At 59.5% G+C, this 18,926-nt stretch overlaps 3 protein-coding genes and 1 non-coding gene across 5 annotated transcripts in view; 2 read left to right on the forward strand and 2 right to left on the reverse strand.

Annotated features, from left to right (window-relative positions):
• STX1A (syntaxin 1A) overlaps nt 1-11,042 on the forward strand; it is a 69,945-nt gene extending 58,903 nt beyond the window's left edge. Inside the window, exons 7-10 of one of the 2 annotated variants that reach the window (XR_010081029.1) lie at nt 4,889-4,962; nt 5,249-5,386; nt 6,940-7,151; nt 7,736-11,042. Coding sequence is in view for 1 of the 2 variants with exons in the window: in XM_063402400.1 (XP_063258470.1) it covers nt 4,889-4,962; nt 5,249-5,386; nt 7,041-7,151; nt 7,736-7,813 (401 nt within the window). In the remaining variant the exon portion in view is untranslated. The remainder of the gene's footprint in view (nt 1-4,888; nt 4,963-5,248; nt 5,387-6,939; nt 7,152-7,735) is intronic. The other variant, XM_063402400.1, reaches the window with a different exon arrangement.
• A 139-nt stretch (nt 11,043-11,181) lies between these two features.
• On the reverse strand, nt 11,182-16,912 carry BUD23 (BUD23 rRNA methyltransferase and ribosome maturation factor). The gene is made up of 12 exons (XM_063402399.1): nt 16,771-16,912; nt 16,642-16,679; nt 16,249-16,344; nt 15,958-16,040; nt 15,781-15,877; nt 14,624-14,720; nt 14,179-14,229; nt 13,518-13,603; nt 13,257-13,302; nt 12,651-12,709; nt 11,684-11,773; nt 11,182-11,547 (listed from the first exon to the last, which is right to left on the reverse strand). The coding sequence occupies exons 1-12, from the start codon at nt 16,816-16,818 to the stop codon at nt 11,493-11,495; spliced, it is 846 nt and encodes a 281-aa protein (XP_063258469.1). The 5' UTR covers nt 16,819-16,912; the 3' UTR covers nt 11,182-11,492.
• LOC134554465 (small Cajal body-specific RNA 20) lies at nt 12,072-12,204 on the reverse strand. The gene has a single exon (XR_010081259.1). It is a non-coding gene; the product is annotated as a small Cajal body-specific RNA 20 (non-coding RNA).
• A 61-nt stretch (nt 16,913-16,973) lies between the features above and the next one.
• Nucleotides 16,974-18,060, forward strand: DNAJC30 (DnaJ heat shock protein family (Hsp40) member C30). Its single transcript, XM_063402401.1, has one exon. The coding sequence runs from the start codon at nt 16,981-16,983 to the stop codon at nt 17,605-17,607; it is 627 nt and encodes a 208-aa protein (XP_063258471.1). The 5' UTR covers nt 16,974-16,980; the 3' UTR covers nt 17,608-18,060.
• Nucleotides 18,061-18,926: the final 866 nt, after the last annotated feature.

Raw genomic sequence — 18,926 nt, forward strand, 5'->3', positions numbered from 1 at the left:
CTGGGCAGTCAGTGAAACTTGAATAGTTTAGAGCAGTGGGGTTATCTCCCAGCAAAGAAGAACCAGGTAATTAGGGGAGTAATCAAGGGGGAAGTCAGGGCATGCAGAGATTAAAGGAGATTTTTGCAAATAATCTCACTGTCAGACATGTTGTGGGGTTTGTGCTCAGAATGGAAGGCTTTGAACTTAGTCCTTTTCTTTTCCTAACAACCAAATTGAAGTTTTTCTTTCCTGCAACAACTGACTGTGAATAATGACAGGAGCTCTGTGAATCACTCTGGTGTCCTTGGTAGTCACCTACTACCAAGGTGGGAATGTGCTTTGTTGGTCTGGCAATCTCATTGCTGTGGGGTTTGGGAATTTCTGTGGAGGGCTGGAAGGAGACACAGGCCTTAATCTTTGTTCAGATTAGTCTTTGTGATGTCTAATGCTGGCAGGGCTGGATGGGAAGGCTGAGTGACACGAGGCTCAACAAGAGCTTGCCAGTTTGCTGTAAAGCAGGATGTGTCACTGCTCCAGCTGCCTGACTCATCCCTCAGCCAGCACCACACTGCAGCTGACAGCTGAGGAGTGCCTTGTCATGTGAGCAGGAATTTAAGGTATCCCTGTGCCTCCCTCTGAGACAGGAGGTTTGGAAGGACTCAGCCATGTCCTTGACTGGATGCAGACCTGAAAGAAACCTTCCTCTTGTCTTCCTACTGGATTTTGGGAGGGCTCTGCCTAAATTCCGAGGGTCTGCTGTTATTCTTGTGTCTGCTCTGTCCATCCTGCCAGGCTGTCAGGGTGCAGGGAAGGGGCTGCTCAGGAGTCCCCATGGAGCAGTGTGTGCTGTAGGGGAGGTGTCCCAGTTCCTGACATCCTGTTCCCCTCAGGATGGAGGTGTGGAGGACTGGGGGAGACCAGTGCATTTCTCATTGCTATGGAAGAGGTGCAGAGGAGGGATGGGGCTGTGCTGGGGAGGGACACAGCCCTCTGCACAGCCCTTTGCCAAAGCTGGATTCCCCCACCAGGACAGTGGAAAATATTTCCAGGCTGAAGGACTCATCAAAAGGAACAGCTCAAGGGTGTTTTTCCAGGAGTGCTGCTGGACAGGGGCTCTGCTTGGCCTGGAGGGTCCCAGGCAGCACCTTCAGCCCCAGCTGCTGCAGGGGCTCCTGCACAGGAGCAGAGCTCAGCTGGGATGTGGTGACTGCACAGATCTCCACAGCATCCTCAGCTCTCCCTTCCTGCTGAGGAGTCCAAAGATAGAAAGTGCTGGGAGCTCTGACAGCAAAGCCAGTGAATCACTGAGGTTTTCAGAGTATGAGAGCAGGAACTCCTCAGCTGCTCTGGGCAGGCTCCCCAGCACCCAGCAAGTCTCTCCATCCTCACCACATCTGGCTCTGCAAGCAGGACAGTGGCAGAGTTGTGATGTAGAGTCACTGCCCCGGGCTGTAGCCACCCCGTGGGGGTCCCCAGAGCCCTCTCAGGGTCTGTTCCCTGCTCCCTGTGCAGGCACTGCTGTGTCTGTGTGTGCCAGAGGCTGTGCCTCAGTAACCATCAGCACCACGCTGCACACCCAGGAGCATCTCTGAGGGGATGAAATGTATTTAGGTTTTGCTCCCAGAGAAATTGGGTTCAGAGCTTGGAGGAGCTGCTCACCGTGGTGGGTGTGCAGCTGGAGCTGTGGAGGTGCTGCACAGATGCTGCTTGTTTTTAGGGACAGTTATTTTGTTATGTGCAAAACCAAGGAGACGAAAATAAAGTATCTTCTGTGTTTGAGGGCACTAGAGATTTCATCAGGCCCTGCTGTGCCAGACAGGTGAACTGGTGTGCAGAACAGTGAGCTGTGTGTGCATCCCACCCTGAGCCAAGAGAGTCTGGGGCTGCTCTGGCCCTGGCAGCTCATCTGGGCCACCCCAGAGCTTATTCAGGATTCCCTGACACTTTCATCTCAGGAATGACCATGGGATTTGTCTTGAGTGCAGATGCTGAGGGACAAGGAGGTGGGTGGCACTTTGTGATGTGCTGGGCAGGGTTTTGCAGGTCAATCCTTCTCATCCTGGTACCACATGGGCAATGCCAGACCTGCCTGAGCTGGGTGACAGCCAAGTGACAGTCACTGGTACCTGTTACCTGGCACACAGGTGGACAGGACAGCGTTATCCACCTCTCCAGAGCTGTATGGATTTGTGTCTAAAAAGAGCTTAAGAGCCATTCCAGGCAGAGGATCCCAGCCTTGGAAGAGTGCCTTGTCCTCAGTGTGAGCCCCAGCTGTGCTCTGCAGGTGCTGGTGCAGCCCGGGGGATGCTGCCAGCCTGAAGAGCCCAGCTGAGCCCTTGTTTGGCCATGGCTTGCTGGACTCCTTCAGCCCTGAGCTGCCTTCCCTATTTACAGACCATCTGCATGCAGAACTGGACAAGCTGGCATCCAGGGTCAGCTGGGCTGTGGGACTGAGCTGTGGCACCAGGGGCTTCCCCCACACCCTAACAGGGCTGCTGCTGCCCCAGCCCCGGGAGCTGGTCCCTGGGGATGGTCACTCTGTCCAGCTGGGCATTGCAGGGCCAAGGACTGTGCCTTGAGGTGGGAAGTCTCCTCAGTGGGTTCTTGTTTGTGTGTCCCAGAGTTCCCAAGGGCTCTGCAGCAGCGGGACCTGGGCACTGTCTCTCGCTGTTCTCTCCCTGCCAGCTTAGGGCTGAGGTTGCTTCTCCAGCTTCCTTCATGCTCTGGGCTTCTTGTTCCATTGGCAGAGCTGCTTCTTCCCAAGAAACTCTATTGCTAGAGATGCCAAGTAAGAGGCAGATGTACTCTGGAGCTCTCTGGGGGGGCACAGGTCCAGTTCTCAGGATTTTCCAGTGTTTCACTGAATTTTGGGGCAGGAGTGTTCCCTCAGCCTCTCCTCTCTTGGTGCCACCTTGCAGTGGCTCCATCCTTCACCCCCATTTTTGGCTGTGCCACGGCCCCGTGGGAATGTGGGCAGCAGATCAGGCAGGTGCCCAGGACAGCTGGGGCTATTTTACTGCTGTGGAGGAGCCAGTGACAGACTGGGAAGCCAAACCTTGTGGCCTTCCTGGGAAGTCCTCGAGGCCCTGCAGGTTGGTTGTGTTGTTTGGCAGGTGCTGCACTGGGCAGCGTGGGTGGGATGCAGCCTCCATGCCCCAAGCTTTGGCTCAGCATTAAAGCAAATTCCTCCTGGGCAGCTGTGCCCTTGGCCAGGCCAGCTGTGCCTGCTGTTAACCCATGCCATGCCTCTGCTCCCATCCTTGATGCAGCTTTTACCACCTCTGTGCTCTGCATCAGGGGAAGGAGGCAGCAAGGACAGGACGAGAGCACAGATCCCACATCCCATCCCACCTCTGCCCATGAGAGATGTGGCATCTCCTGGAGCTGATCCCACTGCTTGTCCTTCAGGGCTGCCTTGAGGGCCAGCATTTGGCAGAGCAAGGAGCTCTCCATGGACAGCACCTGGCATGCTGCTCCTTGTCGCTGGGCCAGTGACTGCCCAGAGCTGGGCACATCGACAGGAGGGTTTGTAAATTTGTGCTGCTTGGACCCTTGTTCTGGGAGCAGAGCAGTGTCAGCCCAGAGCGAGGAGCCAACAGGCAAGAAAAGCTGGCAAGGGGTGTCATGGGTCACCCTTGGTGAGAGTGATGCTGTCACTCCAAAACATGTCTGGAAATGGGCTGTGGGCCCTTCTCAGAACTGGGCAAGGTGGAGACCTTGACTGATCCTGACATCCGTGAGTACACAGGTGGCAAAGCTTAGGCCTCACATGCAGCTGTGAACCCCCTCAGGTTGTTTTTGTGGCTCAAACCAGCAGCTTCTCAGGGCTCTGGGGTCACTCCCAGGTCGGAGTTGTCTAGACCAGCCTCACACAGAGCTCCAGCCTCTGCCCACACTGAGAGCTGGGCTCCACTCTGCCCCATTTCCCCCACTCTGAGGTGCCCTGGACTCATCCTGGAGGATGCTGCTGTCCTTTTCAGTACCACTGCGTGCAGAAGGATGTCACAGGGGACATCTACAGCCCCCAGCCCTGCTGGGCAGGTTTGGGTTCCATCAAGCTTGGTGGAGTCACTCCAGCAGCTGTTCCTGCCCTGTTGGCACCATGGGGTGTCCCCTGCCCTCTCTCAGGTGACCTGTTCACCCTCCCCACCCCACTGGGCAGCCCCAGTGCCCTGCCCAGCATCTCCATCTGTTTGGCTGGGATTCCCTGTGTCCCACATGGCTGCTAGCCCAAGAAATGCACTGCAGGTAATGAGTGCAGGGGTCAGTGCCACCCTTGGAGGGATCAGCATCTCCCTCTGCTGTACGGGGTGAGGGAGGGAGGGAAAGGAACCACCTGGTGTGGGTGAATTAATAATAAAAATTCCTCCTTTTTAGAGGAGCCATGGGGCTGGAGGTCCCCAGAGACATGGAGGGGTTTGCCACAGGGGAAGGACAGAGCCTGGCTCCTGCCCCACAGCAGCTGGGCCAAAACTTGGGCAGTCCAGCTGAGCCCAGCGTCCTCATGGCTGGGTTGAACTGGCTGGGACAGGGTTTGTCAAGAACGTAGTGCTTGTGGCTTCCTCCCCATCCCTCCTCCACAGACACCATGGGTGCTGGTGGCTGCTGGTCCCTTAGCACTGCTCCCTGCCCCATGGGAGTGGTTGGTGTGTCCAGGAGGGATGGGTGGGCGTTCCTGTGTGATCTGAGCCAAGCTGGCAGCTCAGTGCCCTTAAAACAAGGGCTGTCAGAGGCAGGCTGTGAGAGGGCAGCCCCCCAAACTGCCCTGGATGCTCTTGGGGCTGAAAGCTTTGCTCTGCTCCACTCGTGGGAAAAATGCCATGGAGCCAGCAGGACCCTGTGCTGGGGCTGTGGGGCTGTGCTGGGGACAGGGGGCTCTGGGCTGACCTGTGCTATGTGGTTGCAGCTGGCAGGACCACCACCAGCGAGGAGCTGGAGGACATGCTGGAGAGCGGCAACCCGGCCATCTTCTCCTCTGGGGTAAGCAGAGCACGGGCTGCAGCTGAGCCAGCCCCTCAGCATGGGCTGGGGATGTGCTGCCACGGTGGCCTCAGAGCGTGGCCCAGGAAGGAGCAGGGCCTGGGGGCTCAGCATGGCCTGGGGAGGCTGTTGGAGCAGAGTCTGAATCCAGCACCCTGCTGCAAACTGCCTGGCTCGGGGTGGGTGGAGGGGCTCTGCAGCTCCTGCTCGTCCCTCTCTTGGTGCCCCCAGTCCCAGATCAGAGCTGGCTCTGACATGGTGCTCAGTGGCTTTATTTTCTCTGCAGATCATCATGGATTCAAACATCACCAAGCAGGCGCTGAATGAGATTGAGACACGGCACAGTGAGATCATCAAACTGGAGAACAGCATCCGAGAGCTGCACGACATGTTCATGGACATGGCCATGCTGGTGGAGAGCCAGGTGGGGCAACGGTGCAGCCCAGGGGCTCACCTGAAGGGGTTGGAGGGCGTTGGGGCTCCCTGTGGAGGGTGGGGAGGCTGGAGAGCAGAGCTCCCCTGCCTGGGTGGGTGCTGAGAGGAAAAACCACATGTAGGACCAGCCTAGGCTGGGCTCCCCAGGGCAGGACCACCCGCCTGGCACCCCAGAGCTGGGCTGCTGTGTGTGTGGGGTGGGGGGTTCAGTGAAGGGCTCAGGAGGAGGGCAGTGGGTGGCTGCCATGCAGGGGGAGATTTCTTCCTCTTCCCTGGAGCACCAGGCCCAGGTGGGTGAGCTCAGGGTGCCCCTGGGCTGAGCTGCTGGCCCGTGGCACCAGTCCCTTCAGCCAGGGACGTGCTCCTGTGTCTTTGCTCACCCCCCTTCTTGCCCGCCATGCTGCCATGGCCTGAGGAGACGTCGGTGGCAGGTAAAGGCCCACAGGCCCAGCCCGTGGTGCTGCATGCTCTGCTCTGCATGGCTGCTCCTGCATGGCTGCTGCTTGCGTGGCGCTGGGATGGCCGGTGGCAGGACAGCAAGGGTCACCAGGGCACGGAGGGGTTGGTGGCCTGTCTTGTCTGCAGTGGCGGGGTCACACGTGGGGAATTCACGATTCCATGCGCCGTTCTAAGGGCTGGACAGTGCCAGCAGCCCTGTCCTGTGGTGAGAAGCTCGGAGCTGCTGGCACTGGGAACAGAGAGGTGCCAGGCAGGCAGCAGGGCTGGCACCTCTGCTCTGCCCCAGGCATGGCACAGGTGGGAAGAAACAGCAGCAGTTTTATGCAAGACAGGGAGCAGCTAGTGGGGCTCAGGGCTCAGCATCCCTGGGCCCAGAGGTTTGTCCTCCCTGTGCTCTCCAGCATTAGGGTGAGAAATGGGCATTGCAGAGTTGCTGGCTGTGAGCCCATGGCTCTGTGGCCTCAGTTCCCTCCATGCCATGCAGGAGGACACGGGACTTTAAACCTCGCACTCCTGCCAACCCTGTCCAGCAGGGTTGCTGCTGGACTTGGCTTGCCCAGTCAGGATGGGGCCAAAGGAGGTGAACAAGGCTGGAGGAGCTCACCCCAACCTGTGTCCCCACACCCACAGGAGCCCCCACTCCCAGCCTAGCCCTGCAGCCGGGGCAGAGTGGGGCAGGGGTCCCTGCAGGGCTCTGCCATCCTGGCTGGCCTTGCTCTGGGCCCTCCTGCCCTCGGTGCAGTGCTTGTGAGGATCGGAGCCATGCTCCCTGGTCCCTGCACGTGCATGGTGTCCTGAGCATCCCTCACGGTGCTGCTGGTGCTCTCCTTGCTCCCTGCCATGCCTCCTGTTTCAGCAGCATGTGGTGTGGTGCTGGTGTAGCCCCTGTCGTGATTTTGATGTCACCTGAGATATTGGACACATCAGGACCAGGGCTGGGCTGGGAACTCCCTTGTCCCTCCCCCTTGCCTGTCTCCCTGCGGGGATGTGCACAGAGATCCTCTGGGATGGGACACGCAGTCCATTGCACCCCAGGAAACACCCAGTGCCCGCAGGCAGCTGACAGTGCTTCTCTCCCTGCAGGGCTGCTGGGCAGGGCAGCATCCACCCGCAGGCAGGGAGCAGCAGGGCAGGAAGGCTCAGGTGTGCACGCCCGTGGGCGCGGGGGCTGTGTCCTCCTGCAGGGAGAGATGATCGACCGCATCGAGTACAACGTGGAGCACTCGGTGGACTACGTGGAGCGGGCAGTGTCCGACACCAAGAAGGCGGTGAAGTACCAGAGCAAAGCCAGGCGGGTGAGTCACGACCCTGCCCCTGCCTGCACTGCTGACACCTCTGTCCCGGGCACAGGGCCTGCCTGGCACCTTGGCTGCCACAGGCAGCCTGGCACAGCTTTGCAGGTGCCCCAGGGCCACTGGGAGCAGCCCAGGTCCTGAGGGTTGCACAGCTGAGGCAGAGCTCCCAGCACAGACTGTGTGAAAGCTGACTATGAGCCATAGGGCAGGGGTGCTGCCTGGGGGGAGGAAAAGGGACAAGGTGGACCCCTGGACTAGGCATTCTGTGAGAGCCACATCCCTTGCAAAAAACAAATAGGGAAAGGTCATGGCTCAGCTCAGACCCTGAGCAGTGCCAGCTGTCTGTCCTGCTCCCAGCACCTCATCCTGTATCACCATGGGTCACCAGCTGAGCTCTGCCAACCCAGGGCAGAAGCAGGGGTGTCCCTCCCTGCCCAGGACTGCCAGAGCCCTTCTGGCTCCCAAGGTGCTGCTCAGAGCCCACCAGGGGCAGAGTGGAACAGGACGGACTGCCGGGCCCATCCTGCCCCTACACTCACCATCCCCTCTCCTCTCTCCCTGCCGCCGCTGGGACCCCCGAGCAGAAGAAGATCATGATCATAATCTGCTGCGTGATCCTGGGCATCGTCATCGCCTCCACCTTCGGCGGCATTTTCGGCTAGACTCACCCCACAGGACTGTTTGTGTGCGATGGATGGAGCCGCGCGTGCCATGGGGCTGCAGCCACGCCGGAGCAACCCACGCAGCCCCGGAGCCTCCCAGCAGCATTTCAGTTTCTAATGCATGGTTGTTTGTGACGCTGTGTGTGCGGTGCGGTGCGTCTGTGTGGAGGGAGCTCCAGCCCCGGGGCGCAGGCGGGGGGCGGGCGATGGTGATGGGCGCAAGGGGGACCCCGGGGGGGAACCCGAGCTCTCATCACTGCTCCAGGCTGGGTGGCTGGCTGGGACCAGGGTGGGGACAGAAGTGCCCTTGGGCACTGCTGTTTAGCCTGTCATGGGCAGTCTGTGTTAGTGACAGCTGAGGGGGGACGGGTGATGGGTGTTAGGGGTCCTTGGGAGTACGGTGCCCAGCCAACCTCCCAGCTTGCCCATCACCTCCAACTCTCACATCTGTCAGCCGCATCTGTGCTTGCAAACACCTTCCCTTGGGCTGCTTCTCTTCAGGGCCCTTCCCCAGGGGTGTGCTCTGCCCAGCCCTGCCTGGCCAGTGACTGTGTCTGGCTCTGGGGCTCCATCCCTGCCACTCGTGCGGTGGCAGGGCTGTCCCCTCCCTCACCTCGTGAGCCCTCACCCCAGCAGGGTGCCAAAGGCTGGATGTGCCACTGCAGGTGGTGGGTGCCTGATGGAGCAGTGTGGAATAAGGAGTTGCTGCTTGGGGCCATCCCAGTTGCCTGGGGACAGGAACAGGGTGTGTGGGGGCCAGTGCTGCTCCTGGATGCTGGCCTGACAGGGCAGGATGGCACAGATATTCCAAGGCCAGTGAACTTCACTGGCTGCTCATCCTGCACCACAGTGCTCTCAGCCCTGGTGCACGGTGGTCCTGGCTCCTCTTGCCCACAGGCCTGGACTCCTCCTGGCAGGGTTTGGGGCTGTTGCTGATGTCCACAGCCCCTGGCAGCACTCACCTGCAAGCAGGGCTGCTCCAGCCTTGCTTTTTCACTCCCATGGATGGGGGTTAGAAGCACTTGGGCTGTCTCCTGTTGTGGTCCCAGGAGCAGCCCTTGCTGTATCCAGCCCCTGCCAGTGAGGAGTAGCAGCCTTGTCCTCCTATATCCAGTCTGGTTCTGAACAGGCCAGTGCCTGACTGCCTGTTTGCCACCTCCTGGCACCCTGCCCTCCTGCCCAGCCACCAGTGAGGCACCTGCTCTCAGTGGGGTGCTGTGGGACAGCCCGGGTGCCCTGTGCTGTGCCCACGACACAGATGCAGCTGCTGTGGGGTCCAAGCCCACTGGCAGGCAGCTCAGAGGGGTCCAGTACTGCCGTTGCCTGTTTCCCTAAGGCGAGAGACAGGGCTGTGCCCTCACCTTCCTCTGGAGAGCCCAGGGCTCTGGCTGTGCACACGCCAAAGCACCACAGAGGAGTCCCGAGCTAGGCTGGGCTCACTGCCACACCAGGATAGGGGCTGGCTGCCAGGTGCTGGTAGCAGAGAAGGGACTCTTGATGGCAGCCACTATTCCAGCCTCGGGCAGCGTCACCTCCCAGCTCCCACCAGCACCAGGGCAAGGCTGCCCCACTGGCAGTGGCTCCACAGCTGGCAGGGTGCTGTGGCTCAGGCACTGGCTGTGTGGTGCCCCTGGATACAGGGGAAAGGCAGTGGCTGAGCCACAGAGTGCTGCTCCCCCAGGGCCAGCCCTGCCCAGCAGCAGCCCTGGCACTTCTCTGCCACTGTTACCCGAGGTCCCCCACAGAGCCCCTTGTTGCATGCAGCTGCCCTCGGGGGTGGGTCCAGCCTGGTTCCCCACACTGCCCAGTCCAAGCCCCTCAGGGTGCAGCCATGGGAACATCCCAGACCAGAGCCCCCTTCTTTCACAGTCCCGCACCAACCCGTGTGAGCTCCAGCACTGCAGCCTGCGTGCACTGAAGGGCTTGGGGCACCAGGACCATGCAGGCAGGGGCAGGAGGCAGGCAAGGGCAGGGCCTCTGCTCCAGGACACGTCTGGCTGCAGGAAAAGAGAGTGGCCATGCTTCTGTCCCTCAGCAGCTCCCTGCCACTGCCGTCCCTGCTTACTCTGCCAGGCCAGCAAGAGCCCCAGGGCCCCTCCAGGAAGCAATAACACTGGACAGGCAGGAAAACCCTCCTCCCAGGCTCCTGCCCTGCAGCCATGCTCGTGCCCTGCAGCCATGCCCACTGCTAGCACAAGGTGACTTTTTTTTCTTCCAGGCAGTGGCTTTAGTGGCACAAGCTCACCTGACACCAGGGCTGTGGCACCCCTGGCAAGGCACAAGGCCAGGAACTGCTCCGGGGGGGGATTCTTGGCCCTTGCTCCTTGTTGGCACCACCACTGCCAGCAGCCCCCAGGGCAGCAGGGCTCGGATGGGGCCAGTCAGGGCCGCTGGCACTTTGCTGGGATCCTGTGGGCAGCAGCAGTGCTGGGCTCCGAAGCAAAGGAGATGAGGAGCAGGCTGCCACTGCTGCCCCCCAGGCAGGCTCACACTGTCCTCGCTGTGAGGGGAGGGTGTTTTGGTGCAATAATTACCCCTGCACTATGGGAAGCCCCATTGAGTTCCTTTTCACCTACCTGTCGTTGCATGTACAGACCAAATCACCAAGTGTGGTTGTGCTTTGGGAAGATGTTTCACCTTTTCTTTCCAGCCCCCAACCTGCACCCGCTTGTCCTCTGGGTTCCACCACCTCTGTTCCAAGTGCCACCTGCCCTCCCCATGCCGGGAGCGTGTTGATGCAGTATTCCATGAGCAGTGTGGGGCACGCACAGCTTGCACTCGAACTGGGGATTGGGTTTTTTTTTTTTTTTTTGTAATTAATGTACTTGAAGGCTTTCCGAGCCCCCCGTGGAGTTCTACTGTTGCTGTACTGTGAGCTAAGTGTCCTTGTTTTCTATGTGGATCTTGACCCTGGCTTGCTCTGTCTCACTGGGCTGGATGACACTGTATGTTGCCTCTCTTCTCCTCTCCCCTCTTTCCCTTCCTGCTAGCATTCCTTTCTTCTCCCAAGGCTTTGGGTGCAAAACAGCTTCCCATTTTGTGGAATTTTTATGTAGAATAAACATTTGTAACTGTAAAGCTCTGGGTGGCACCTCTCCTTGTTTTTAGGGAAGGGGTGATGGCAGGGTCCAGTCAGGCCCAGCACCTTGGAAGCACTAAAGCAGGGTGGGGCTTGGTGCCAAGCACCCACAGGAGTGAATGGCTCCTAGAATAACACTTGTGCCAGGAGCAACTTTGTCCTCATGGATCTACTCCTTGGCAGTGTGGATCCTCTGCAGGCAGAAGGGAAGCTGGCAGGGAATGAGGTTCCATATTCCCACCTCAATACTCCCAGCACCAAGGTCAGGACACAGGAGACCAGCAAACACTTCCAACTCTCAGACTCTTTAGTGAGGAACCGAGTATCATGTCCTGGCTTACCTGCAGCTCAGCTGGCTCACTGCACTTGGGAGTGATGGCACTGCAGACACCCAGTGCCAGCGCACTGTCTGCACCTCCACCAGGGAAACAGAGCTGGAAGCTTTGCTGTTTGGCAGCCCCTGAGCCAGCTGTACCTTTAAGAGCCACAATGACCAGTCCCAGCAAGTCCCCAGGCACGGGGTGCCATCTGTGCCATCCACAGGAGGCTCGCTGGAGGCACCCACATGCCACCATCGGTGCCAGCAGTGTCCAGAGCAGTTCAGAAGTGAGGACGGCGCTTCCGACCCGTGTACTTCGTGTCTGGCCGCACCTCCCTGTGGGGAGAGCAGGAACAGCTCAGCACCACCTGCAGGTCACTCCAGGAGGGGAAGGGAGCAGCCTTGTGGCAGGAGTTTGGACAGGTGACACCAGGCCACTCCAGCCCCTGAGGCAGGACTCAGCTGAACTCACTTGCCCTGGCGGCGTCTTCGCTCCTTCTTCTCCAGGATCCAGTCCCGGCTTTTCTTCACAGACTTGCCCTTGACATTTCTGAACCGTGTCCTGCGGGGAGAGTGGACAGCAGCTGCAGGGGAACTGAGGAGTGGGGGCACATTTCTCTGCCCCATGGGATTGTCACCCACAGCTGGGTCACAAAAGTAGTGAGGTTCCCTCCCCGTGTCACACCAGCAGCAAGCTGCACTCTGGGACCTCAGGGGATGGCGGGCTCATGCACAACCACCTTCCCCTTGTCTGCTCTACTCCAAACAAGGCAGACAAAGTCAGGCTTCCTACAAACCTCCCAGCTCTGCTACTGCCCTTCCAAGACCAGATACCCCTTAGATGAGTGAGCAGAGGACAGCGATGTAAGAGGCAGGAAAACATGGCAGCCACAAGCTCCTGGCAGCCACGACGACTTTCCTCTGGCTTTTGTTTTGTCTCTCCCACTGGCTGCAAAAGAGACTCCTCCCTGCACCGCTGCTGTGGGAAGAGACTTGGCCAGCAGCAGAAACCCCCAGGCCACAGCTAAGCAGAGCTGAGCAAAGGCCTGGACAGGAGGAAAAAGGGAATGCCAGGAGGCCATCAGGCACAGCAGCCTGCCTCCATGGCTCCATCGTGAGCCCTGTAAACATTGCCTCTCCCACACCACTGGCCTCAGCTGGAGCCCAGTGGTGGACAGAAAGCACACCTGATTGCTCAGCTACAGCTCTAGGGTAAGCACCCACAGCCCCATGGAACAGCCCTGGAACTAACCAGTCTTGTTCCCTGTGTCCAGGTCTTTTGGAAGATAAAGCAGTTCTCTCCTGGGCTGCTGTGAGTCCTCCCTGTCCTTCCCCTCCCATTCTTCCCACACAGCAGCAGTGTGGTCCCAGTAAAACTCAGCCCTCAAAGGCCCCACTCCTTGCTGGGGAGAGCCTGCAGCCTCAGCCCCACACGGTACCTCTCATTGGTGAACTTTGCCTGGTGCAGCTCTTCACTGGCACTCTCAGTACCAAGGCCCTGGAAAGCAAATTCGGGAAGCTGTGTTCTCCTCTGGAGCAGGCACAGCTGTCAGTCAGCCAAACTAAGGGGAATGCAGGCATCTGCAAGGGGAGGACCAGAGCAGGAACAAACTGGTCCTCCAGGAACCATGGCAAAGAGAAGCAGGTGTCAGAAGAACAGCTTTAAAGAGGGAAGGGTTAGATTGGATACTGGAAGAAATTCTCCCCTGGGAGGGTGGGGAGGCCCTGGCACAGGGTGCCCAGAGCAGCTGTGGATACACCACCCCTGGAAGTGTCCAAGGCCAGGTTGGATGGGGCTTGGAGCAACCTGGGACAGTGGAATTTGTCCCTGCCCTTGGCAGGGGAATGGAACAAGATCAGCTTTAAGGTCCCTTCAACCCAAACCAGCCTGATTACATGAGAGCAGGGCTTGGTGACTGGCAGAAAACGTATAAATGCAGTCACGTCTGCACTCACAGAGCTGCCTGGCTCCTGCACAGCCCACAGCTCTTCCACATCACCCAGCAGCCAGGATAGCAGCTCTGCTGCCTCACTGAGGGCCTCACCTTTGGTAATGTGCCAGATGTCCCAACAAAGAGACAGAGGAAGAACCTGAAAGAACAAGAATAAGGAGCATGAACGTGGGATTCAGCATGTGAACCTCAGTCCCCAGGCAAGACTGAGATGGTTTATAACAGAGTCAGATCTAAGCTTTAACCTCTGTCCAGGACTGTATAATGGGAGATAGAACAGTTTAGGGGATAAAAAAAAAAATCCCTGGTAAACCCAGGCCTCACCCCAAAGTCACCCAGAGATCCAGGACTCACTTCTTGGCTTTGGCGCTGTTGGGGTAATCCACCACCATTCCCCCTGTGAATCCAGCTCTCATGGCCTGGGCTGTGATCAGCTCCAGCTGGAAGAGCAGCACAGTCAGTGAGAGCCATCCCCCAGGAAAGCCCGAGAGCCCTGGGAGGAGCACACCTGGCTGGGCATTCCCAGGACAGACTGCTCCTCCTGCTGAGCTGTGCACCCATCCCCTGCTTCTGCAGCACCATCCACACACCCATCCCCTGCTTCTGCAGCACCATCCACACACCCATCCCCTGCTTCTGTTGGTTCTCCCTGCTCCTCAGTCCAGCCTGGGTTAGCTGGCACAGCAGGTCTCCAGGAGAGGGATACTGGGCTGGATTTTCCAGACCTGAGTTAAAGTGCAGTGCTGGTGACTACAGCCAGTCTTCAAACCCACATTCACATCACAGTGTCCCACCACTTTAATTTTAAGGCTCGGCCCAAGACAATCTATGAAACAACAGAAATTGCACAAGGTACCCTCCTTACAGGTTATTTTTGGGCTCCTGAAGAGCTTTAAAAGTGGCAGGCAGGACAGAGACACAGAGTTGATGTGGAAGAACACAAGTGCACTCATAACCCCCAAGAGTGTAAGATTTCTCTGCCTGTACCCGTTCCTGACTGACGGAGGGGCTGTACCTGCTCTGAGTTCTCAGGGTACAGCTGCAGCACAGCTCGGGATCCTCGGGCCTGCAGGAGATAAAGCTGATCACACACCTGCCTCAGTGCAGGTAACCCCTCTGGGTCAGCCCATCCCAGCCCCAGACAGGAGCTCCCTCCTCCCCAAACCCCCAGGACAAGGCTCCCAGGAGAGCTGCTCAGCCCACAGAGCCAGTGAGGCACAGGGGGAACATCAGGTACCACAGAATCATGAACTGTTAAGAGTGGAAAACACCACCAAGACCATCAAGTCCAACCCTGATGAGAAGCAGCACCAGGCAAGAAGGCAAGCAGTGGGTGCTCCTGCCAGTCCTGCTACAGAGCAGCATTTACTTAAAGCAACCTGACTTGAAATATCTTGCTAAAAAGCCCCAGCAAAGCTCTAAGAGCAGCAGAGATCTGGCTGGTAGAGGGTGGCACTTACCAGGGCAGTGTAAAGAGTGGAGAAGAACCTGTAGAGGCGTTTGGGGGGGCTGTGTGATTTCTTGTCAGCGTTACAGAGCCACTGCACTGCGGAAATACTGGGAAGGGAAATAAGACCCTCAGGACACTGAGTCACTGGCTCCTTCACAGAGCTTGCCACCTCCCTTTGAGCTGAATTCCTGCACCAGGCATGTGCTGGGCCTCAGGGAAATGATTTCATTTCCTCAGTGTTGCTTTGCCTTTTGTTTTGCAGTTACACAAACCCCTCTGGAGGATCATTGTGCCAAAACTTAACAAGGTGCATAAGTTAAAGGACAAAAGCATCACCAAGCATCCCCTTTAGTGTGAGTGCTCAAATCAAAGAATGACAGAAGGGTTTGGGTTGGAAGGGACCTTAAAGCTCAGCCTGTTCCAGCCCCTGCCAAGGGCAGGGACACCTCCCACTATCCCAGGTTGCTCCAAGCCCTGACCAGCCTGGTCTTGGACACTTCCAGGGATGGGGCAGCCACAGCTGCTCTGAGGACCCTGTGCCAGGGCCTCCCCACCCTCACAGGGAAGAATTTCTTCTGTGTATCTCCCCTAAATTTCCCCCCTTTCAGCTTGAACCAGTTACTCCTAGTCCAATCATCCCAGTTCCTGATGGGCATTCCAGAACTCAGCTCTTGTCCCTGGCCTGGCCAAGCAGATTTTCCCAATGAGCAATCTAAACCAGAGCATTTGGCTCAGCAATGCACAGTCCCTGCTTCTTCCCAGCTGTTATCTAAGCAGATAAGTCCTTCTGTCCCCTTCACCCCCAAACCAACCATCAAATCCTCGATCCAGGGACTGACTTTTCTAAGCAATGCCACATGCTTTGTCCTCCTCCTCGGTGCAGGTCTCAGCCACCCTGACAATACCCCCAGTTTTATTTTACTTTCTTCAACAAAATTCCCAGCTCACCAGCACAAAAGGACAAGCATCACTCAGGAAACAGCTGTCACAAGCTGTTTCTGCCATGCACAATTTCAGAGGTTTGTCTTGGAGTGATGGAGCCAAGTTGCACAGAGCAGAGAGTGGCTGATAAGGCCAGCCCCTGTCCCCTGTGATTTACCAGATGTGCACCCTGTACTGTGCAGTTCTGTGGGGCTCAGGAGAGCTCAGCTCCGTGCACAGACCCACCTGATACAGCCATCAAACATGCCAGGCCTGAAGGGAATGCCATGACCCACATCTGCCAGGAGAAGGTCTCCTTCCACCTCCCTCTCCACGGCCACATCTGCACAGAATACAGCACAGCTCAGGCAAACAGCTCCCATCTTTGGGGCCTCGGAGGGTCTCAGGGGAGGTTGTGCTCACCCAGCATGGCAGGGCTGATGTCCATGCCAATCCAGTAGTGACCCTCCTCAGAGATGTAATCCCCACTCAGCCCTGAGCCGCAGCTAGAGGGAGGAAGGGGGAAAGTGCTGGGATCAGGGGCTGGCCTGAGGCTGCTGCTGGCCAGACACAACCAACGTTCCAGCAGCCTGGCCCTCTTCTTCAGCCCACAAAAGACACGGGTGCTGTGGGACCTGTCTGCCCCCTTGCCCCGTGCACCCCTCCAGCCCCGGGCGCTCCCCGTGCCACGGAACCGGGCAGAGCCCCGCTCACCCCACGTCCAGGAGGAGGCACGGACGGTCCTCGGGCAGCCCCAGCAGCTCCACAGCGCGCTCCGACATCTGCGACTGGATCTCCACCACCCGGGAGCTGAGGCAAAGGCACAGCGTGGGCAAAGGGCGACACCCCCCACACCGCTAGGTGTGACCCACCCCGCCTCACGGCGACACCGGGGCGCCCCTTCCCCTCACGCCGGGATCTGACCGCTCCCCTCCCCACACACCCGCCGCTGCCACACGCCGGACCCCTCAACCCCTCCCGGCAGGACCCAGGACCACCCCCCATCCCCGCTGGGTCCCCCCGATGTCCGCCCCATGACGAGACCGCTCCCCGCCCCGCGGCAGACCGTGCCCGCCCCGCAGTCCCGCAGCGCTGCTCCCGGCGTACTTCTGGGTGTACTTCCGCGCCTCGGCCTCATCGTAGAACTGTAACGAGAGAGCGGCGGGGCCGGTGAGGCGCGGGGCCCGCGGCAGGGCCCGCCCCGGAGGAGCCGGTCCCGCTCCGTGCCGCGCTCACCAGCTCGGGCGGCCCGCGGTGCTCGGGCCGGCGGCCGCTGCCCGCCATGCCGCGCCTGCGTGACGTCACTGCACGCCGACCGCGCCGCCGGCACGTGTATGTGACGTCACTTTCCGCGCCTCAGCTCCTCCCGCTGCGTGGCGTCACTTCCGTACAGCATGGCGGCGTCACTTCCGTACAGCATGGCGGCGCCCGGGCGCTGAGGCCGCGATGGAGCCTCTAGTGCTCGGGCGGCTGCGGCGGCTCCTCCCCGCGGCCCCGCTGCCCGGCTGCGCCCCGCCGCCCTCCCGCGCCGCGCAGACGGGCGGCGCCGGGGCCCCGCGGCCGCGCTCCGACCTCTACGAGGTGCTGGGCGTCCCGTCCACGGCGACGGCGGCGCAGATCAAGACGGCGTACTACGAGCAGTCGTTCCGGTACCACCCCGACCGCAACGCCGGCAGCGCGGCCGCGGCCGCGCGCTTCGCTGCCGTCAGCGAGGCCTACCGGGTGCTGGGCAGCGCCGCGCTGCGCCGCAAGTACGACCGCGGGCTGCTGAGCGCCGAGGAGCTGCGCCACGCACCCCGGCCCTCGGGCCGCGCCCCCGCCGCCGCGCCGCCGCCGCCCCGCGCCCCCGCCGCCCGCGCGGGGCCCGGCCCGCCGCCCTTCGACTTCGACGCCTTCTACCGAGCGCACTACGGGGAGCAGCTGCAGCGGGAGCAGCTGCTGCGGGCGCGGCGGGAGCAGCTGCGCCTCCGGCGGGAGGAGGCGGCGACACAGGGACGCCTTAGGGTGCTCTCGGACCTCTCGATCGGGCTCGTCTTCTTCCTGGGTGTTGCCATCCTCTACGGCCTCAAGTGACGGCCCCCGGCGCCCACCCGGCTCCACAGCGTCACCGGGGCTCGGCAGCGGGCCGGGGCTGTCCCTGTGTCTGTCACCCTGTGACATTTCACCTGCCAGTGTGACCTTCAGGGACGGTGCGTGACCAGCAGGCTGCACGGGCTGTGACCTTGCCCCTCTGCCAGGGTGACCTTCAGACACACAGTGCCCCTGGCTGGCACGGGGTGTGACCTCTGGGTGCCCTCTGTGTGCTCAGCTCCACAGACAGGGCTGTGCTGTGCCTGTGACCTTGCGGAGGTGGTGCAGGAGCTCTGCCCCCTCAGCCAGTGCCAGCTGCAGACACAGTGCCTGACAAGTACACGCACTTCCTGGGCTCTGGGCTGGGATGTGTCCCCTCCTTTGGCACAGCTCTATGACCTCGGTGTGCCCCAGGTGCCCGTTGTGAGCCGCAGCAGAGATTAAAGGCTGTCAGAGGTGGTGTGTGCTGTGTGTGTTCAGGGCTGCACTCACTCGTGCTCAGGTGTGGCTCTGCTTTCTGCTGATGCCACTCCTGCCACCTCTGTGCTGTCACCCCTACTGGTGCTGCATCTCTGGGGAGCTTCTGATGTCCAAACTGCATCACCCTGCCCAGAATGGTGGGCACAGAAGTCTTAGAGTCAGACTTGAAAAATGAAACTCGAGCCCATGGTGGCTCACGCCCTGGTCAGTGAGTGACATTGCCTGGAGGGGCAGGCAAAGCACTTCGGTGTCTGAAGCCCTCTGCCCTGTCCAGGCCCTGCCAGGAGCTTTGCACAAGCCCCTCCCTCTGAGGCTTTGCCCTTGGTGCACCTGTGAGCACCGAGTACTTTTCTCTGTGTTTTACAAGTATCTGAGCATCATTTGCACATGTTTATTTGCCTATTTAAATACTGAGGTGTCCTAAGAACTAAAGATTGTGTTTCTCAGAAGCTTCTCTCTCCTTGGGTGATGATTCACCTGTGCTGCTGCTGTTGCCTGGAGGGAGAGAAGCTTCGTGGCAGAGACCTGAGTGTGCCAAGGACTGTGTGCATCACTGGGTTTGCTGTCAGTGGGGTGAGCAGATGCCCAGCCCTTGTTACCTCATAACCCAGACATAACCCAGCCCCTGGGTTGTGTTTTGTCCCACACAAGAATGTTAAAAGTGGATTCCTGTGATCCTGTTCAGAGCCTGAGGCTGTGCACAGCAGATCGGCTGTGCCATGGCTGCTGCTTGTGCAGGATTGCTCTCAAAAGCCTTTTGTCACTTCCAGCTGCATGCTTGGAGTAAACTCAGCCCAGGGGCAGAGTGAGCTTTCCAGGATCCTCTCTGGCTGCCAGTCTCT

Source organism: Prinia subflava, chromosome 8 (genome assembly GCF_021018805.1).
Source record: "Prinia subflava isolate CZ2003 ecotype Zambia chromosome 8, Cam_Psub_1.2, whole genome shotgun sequence".
Taxonomy (NCBI): Eukaryota; Metazoa; Chordata; class Aves; order Passeriformes; family Cisticolidae; genus Prinia; species Prinia subflava.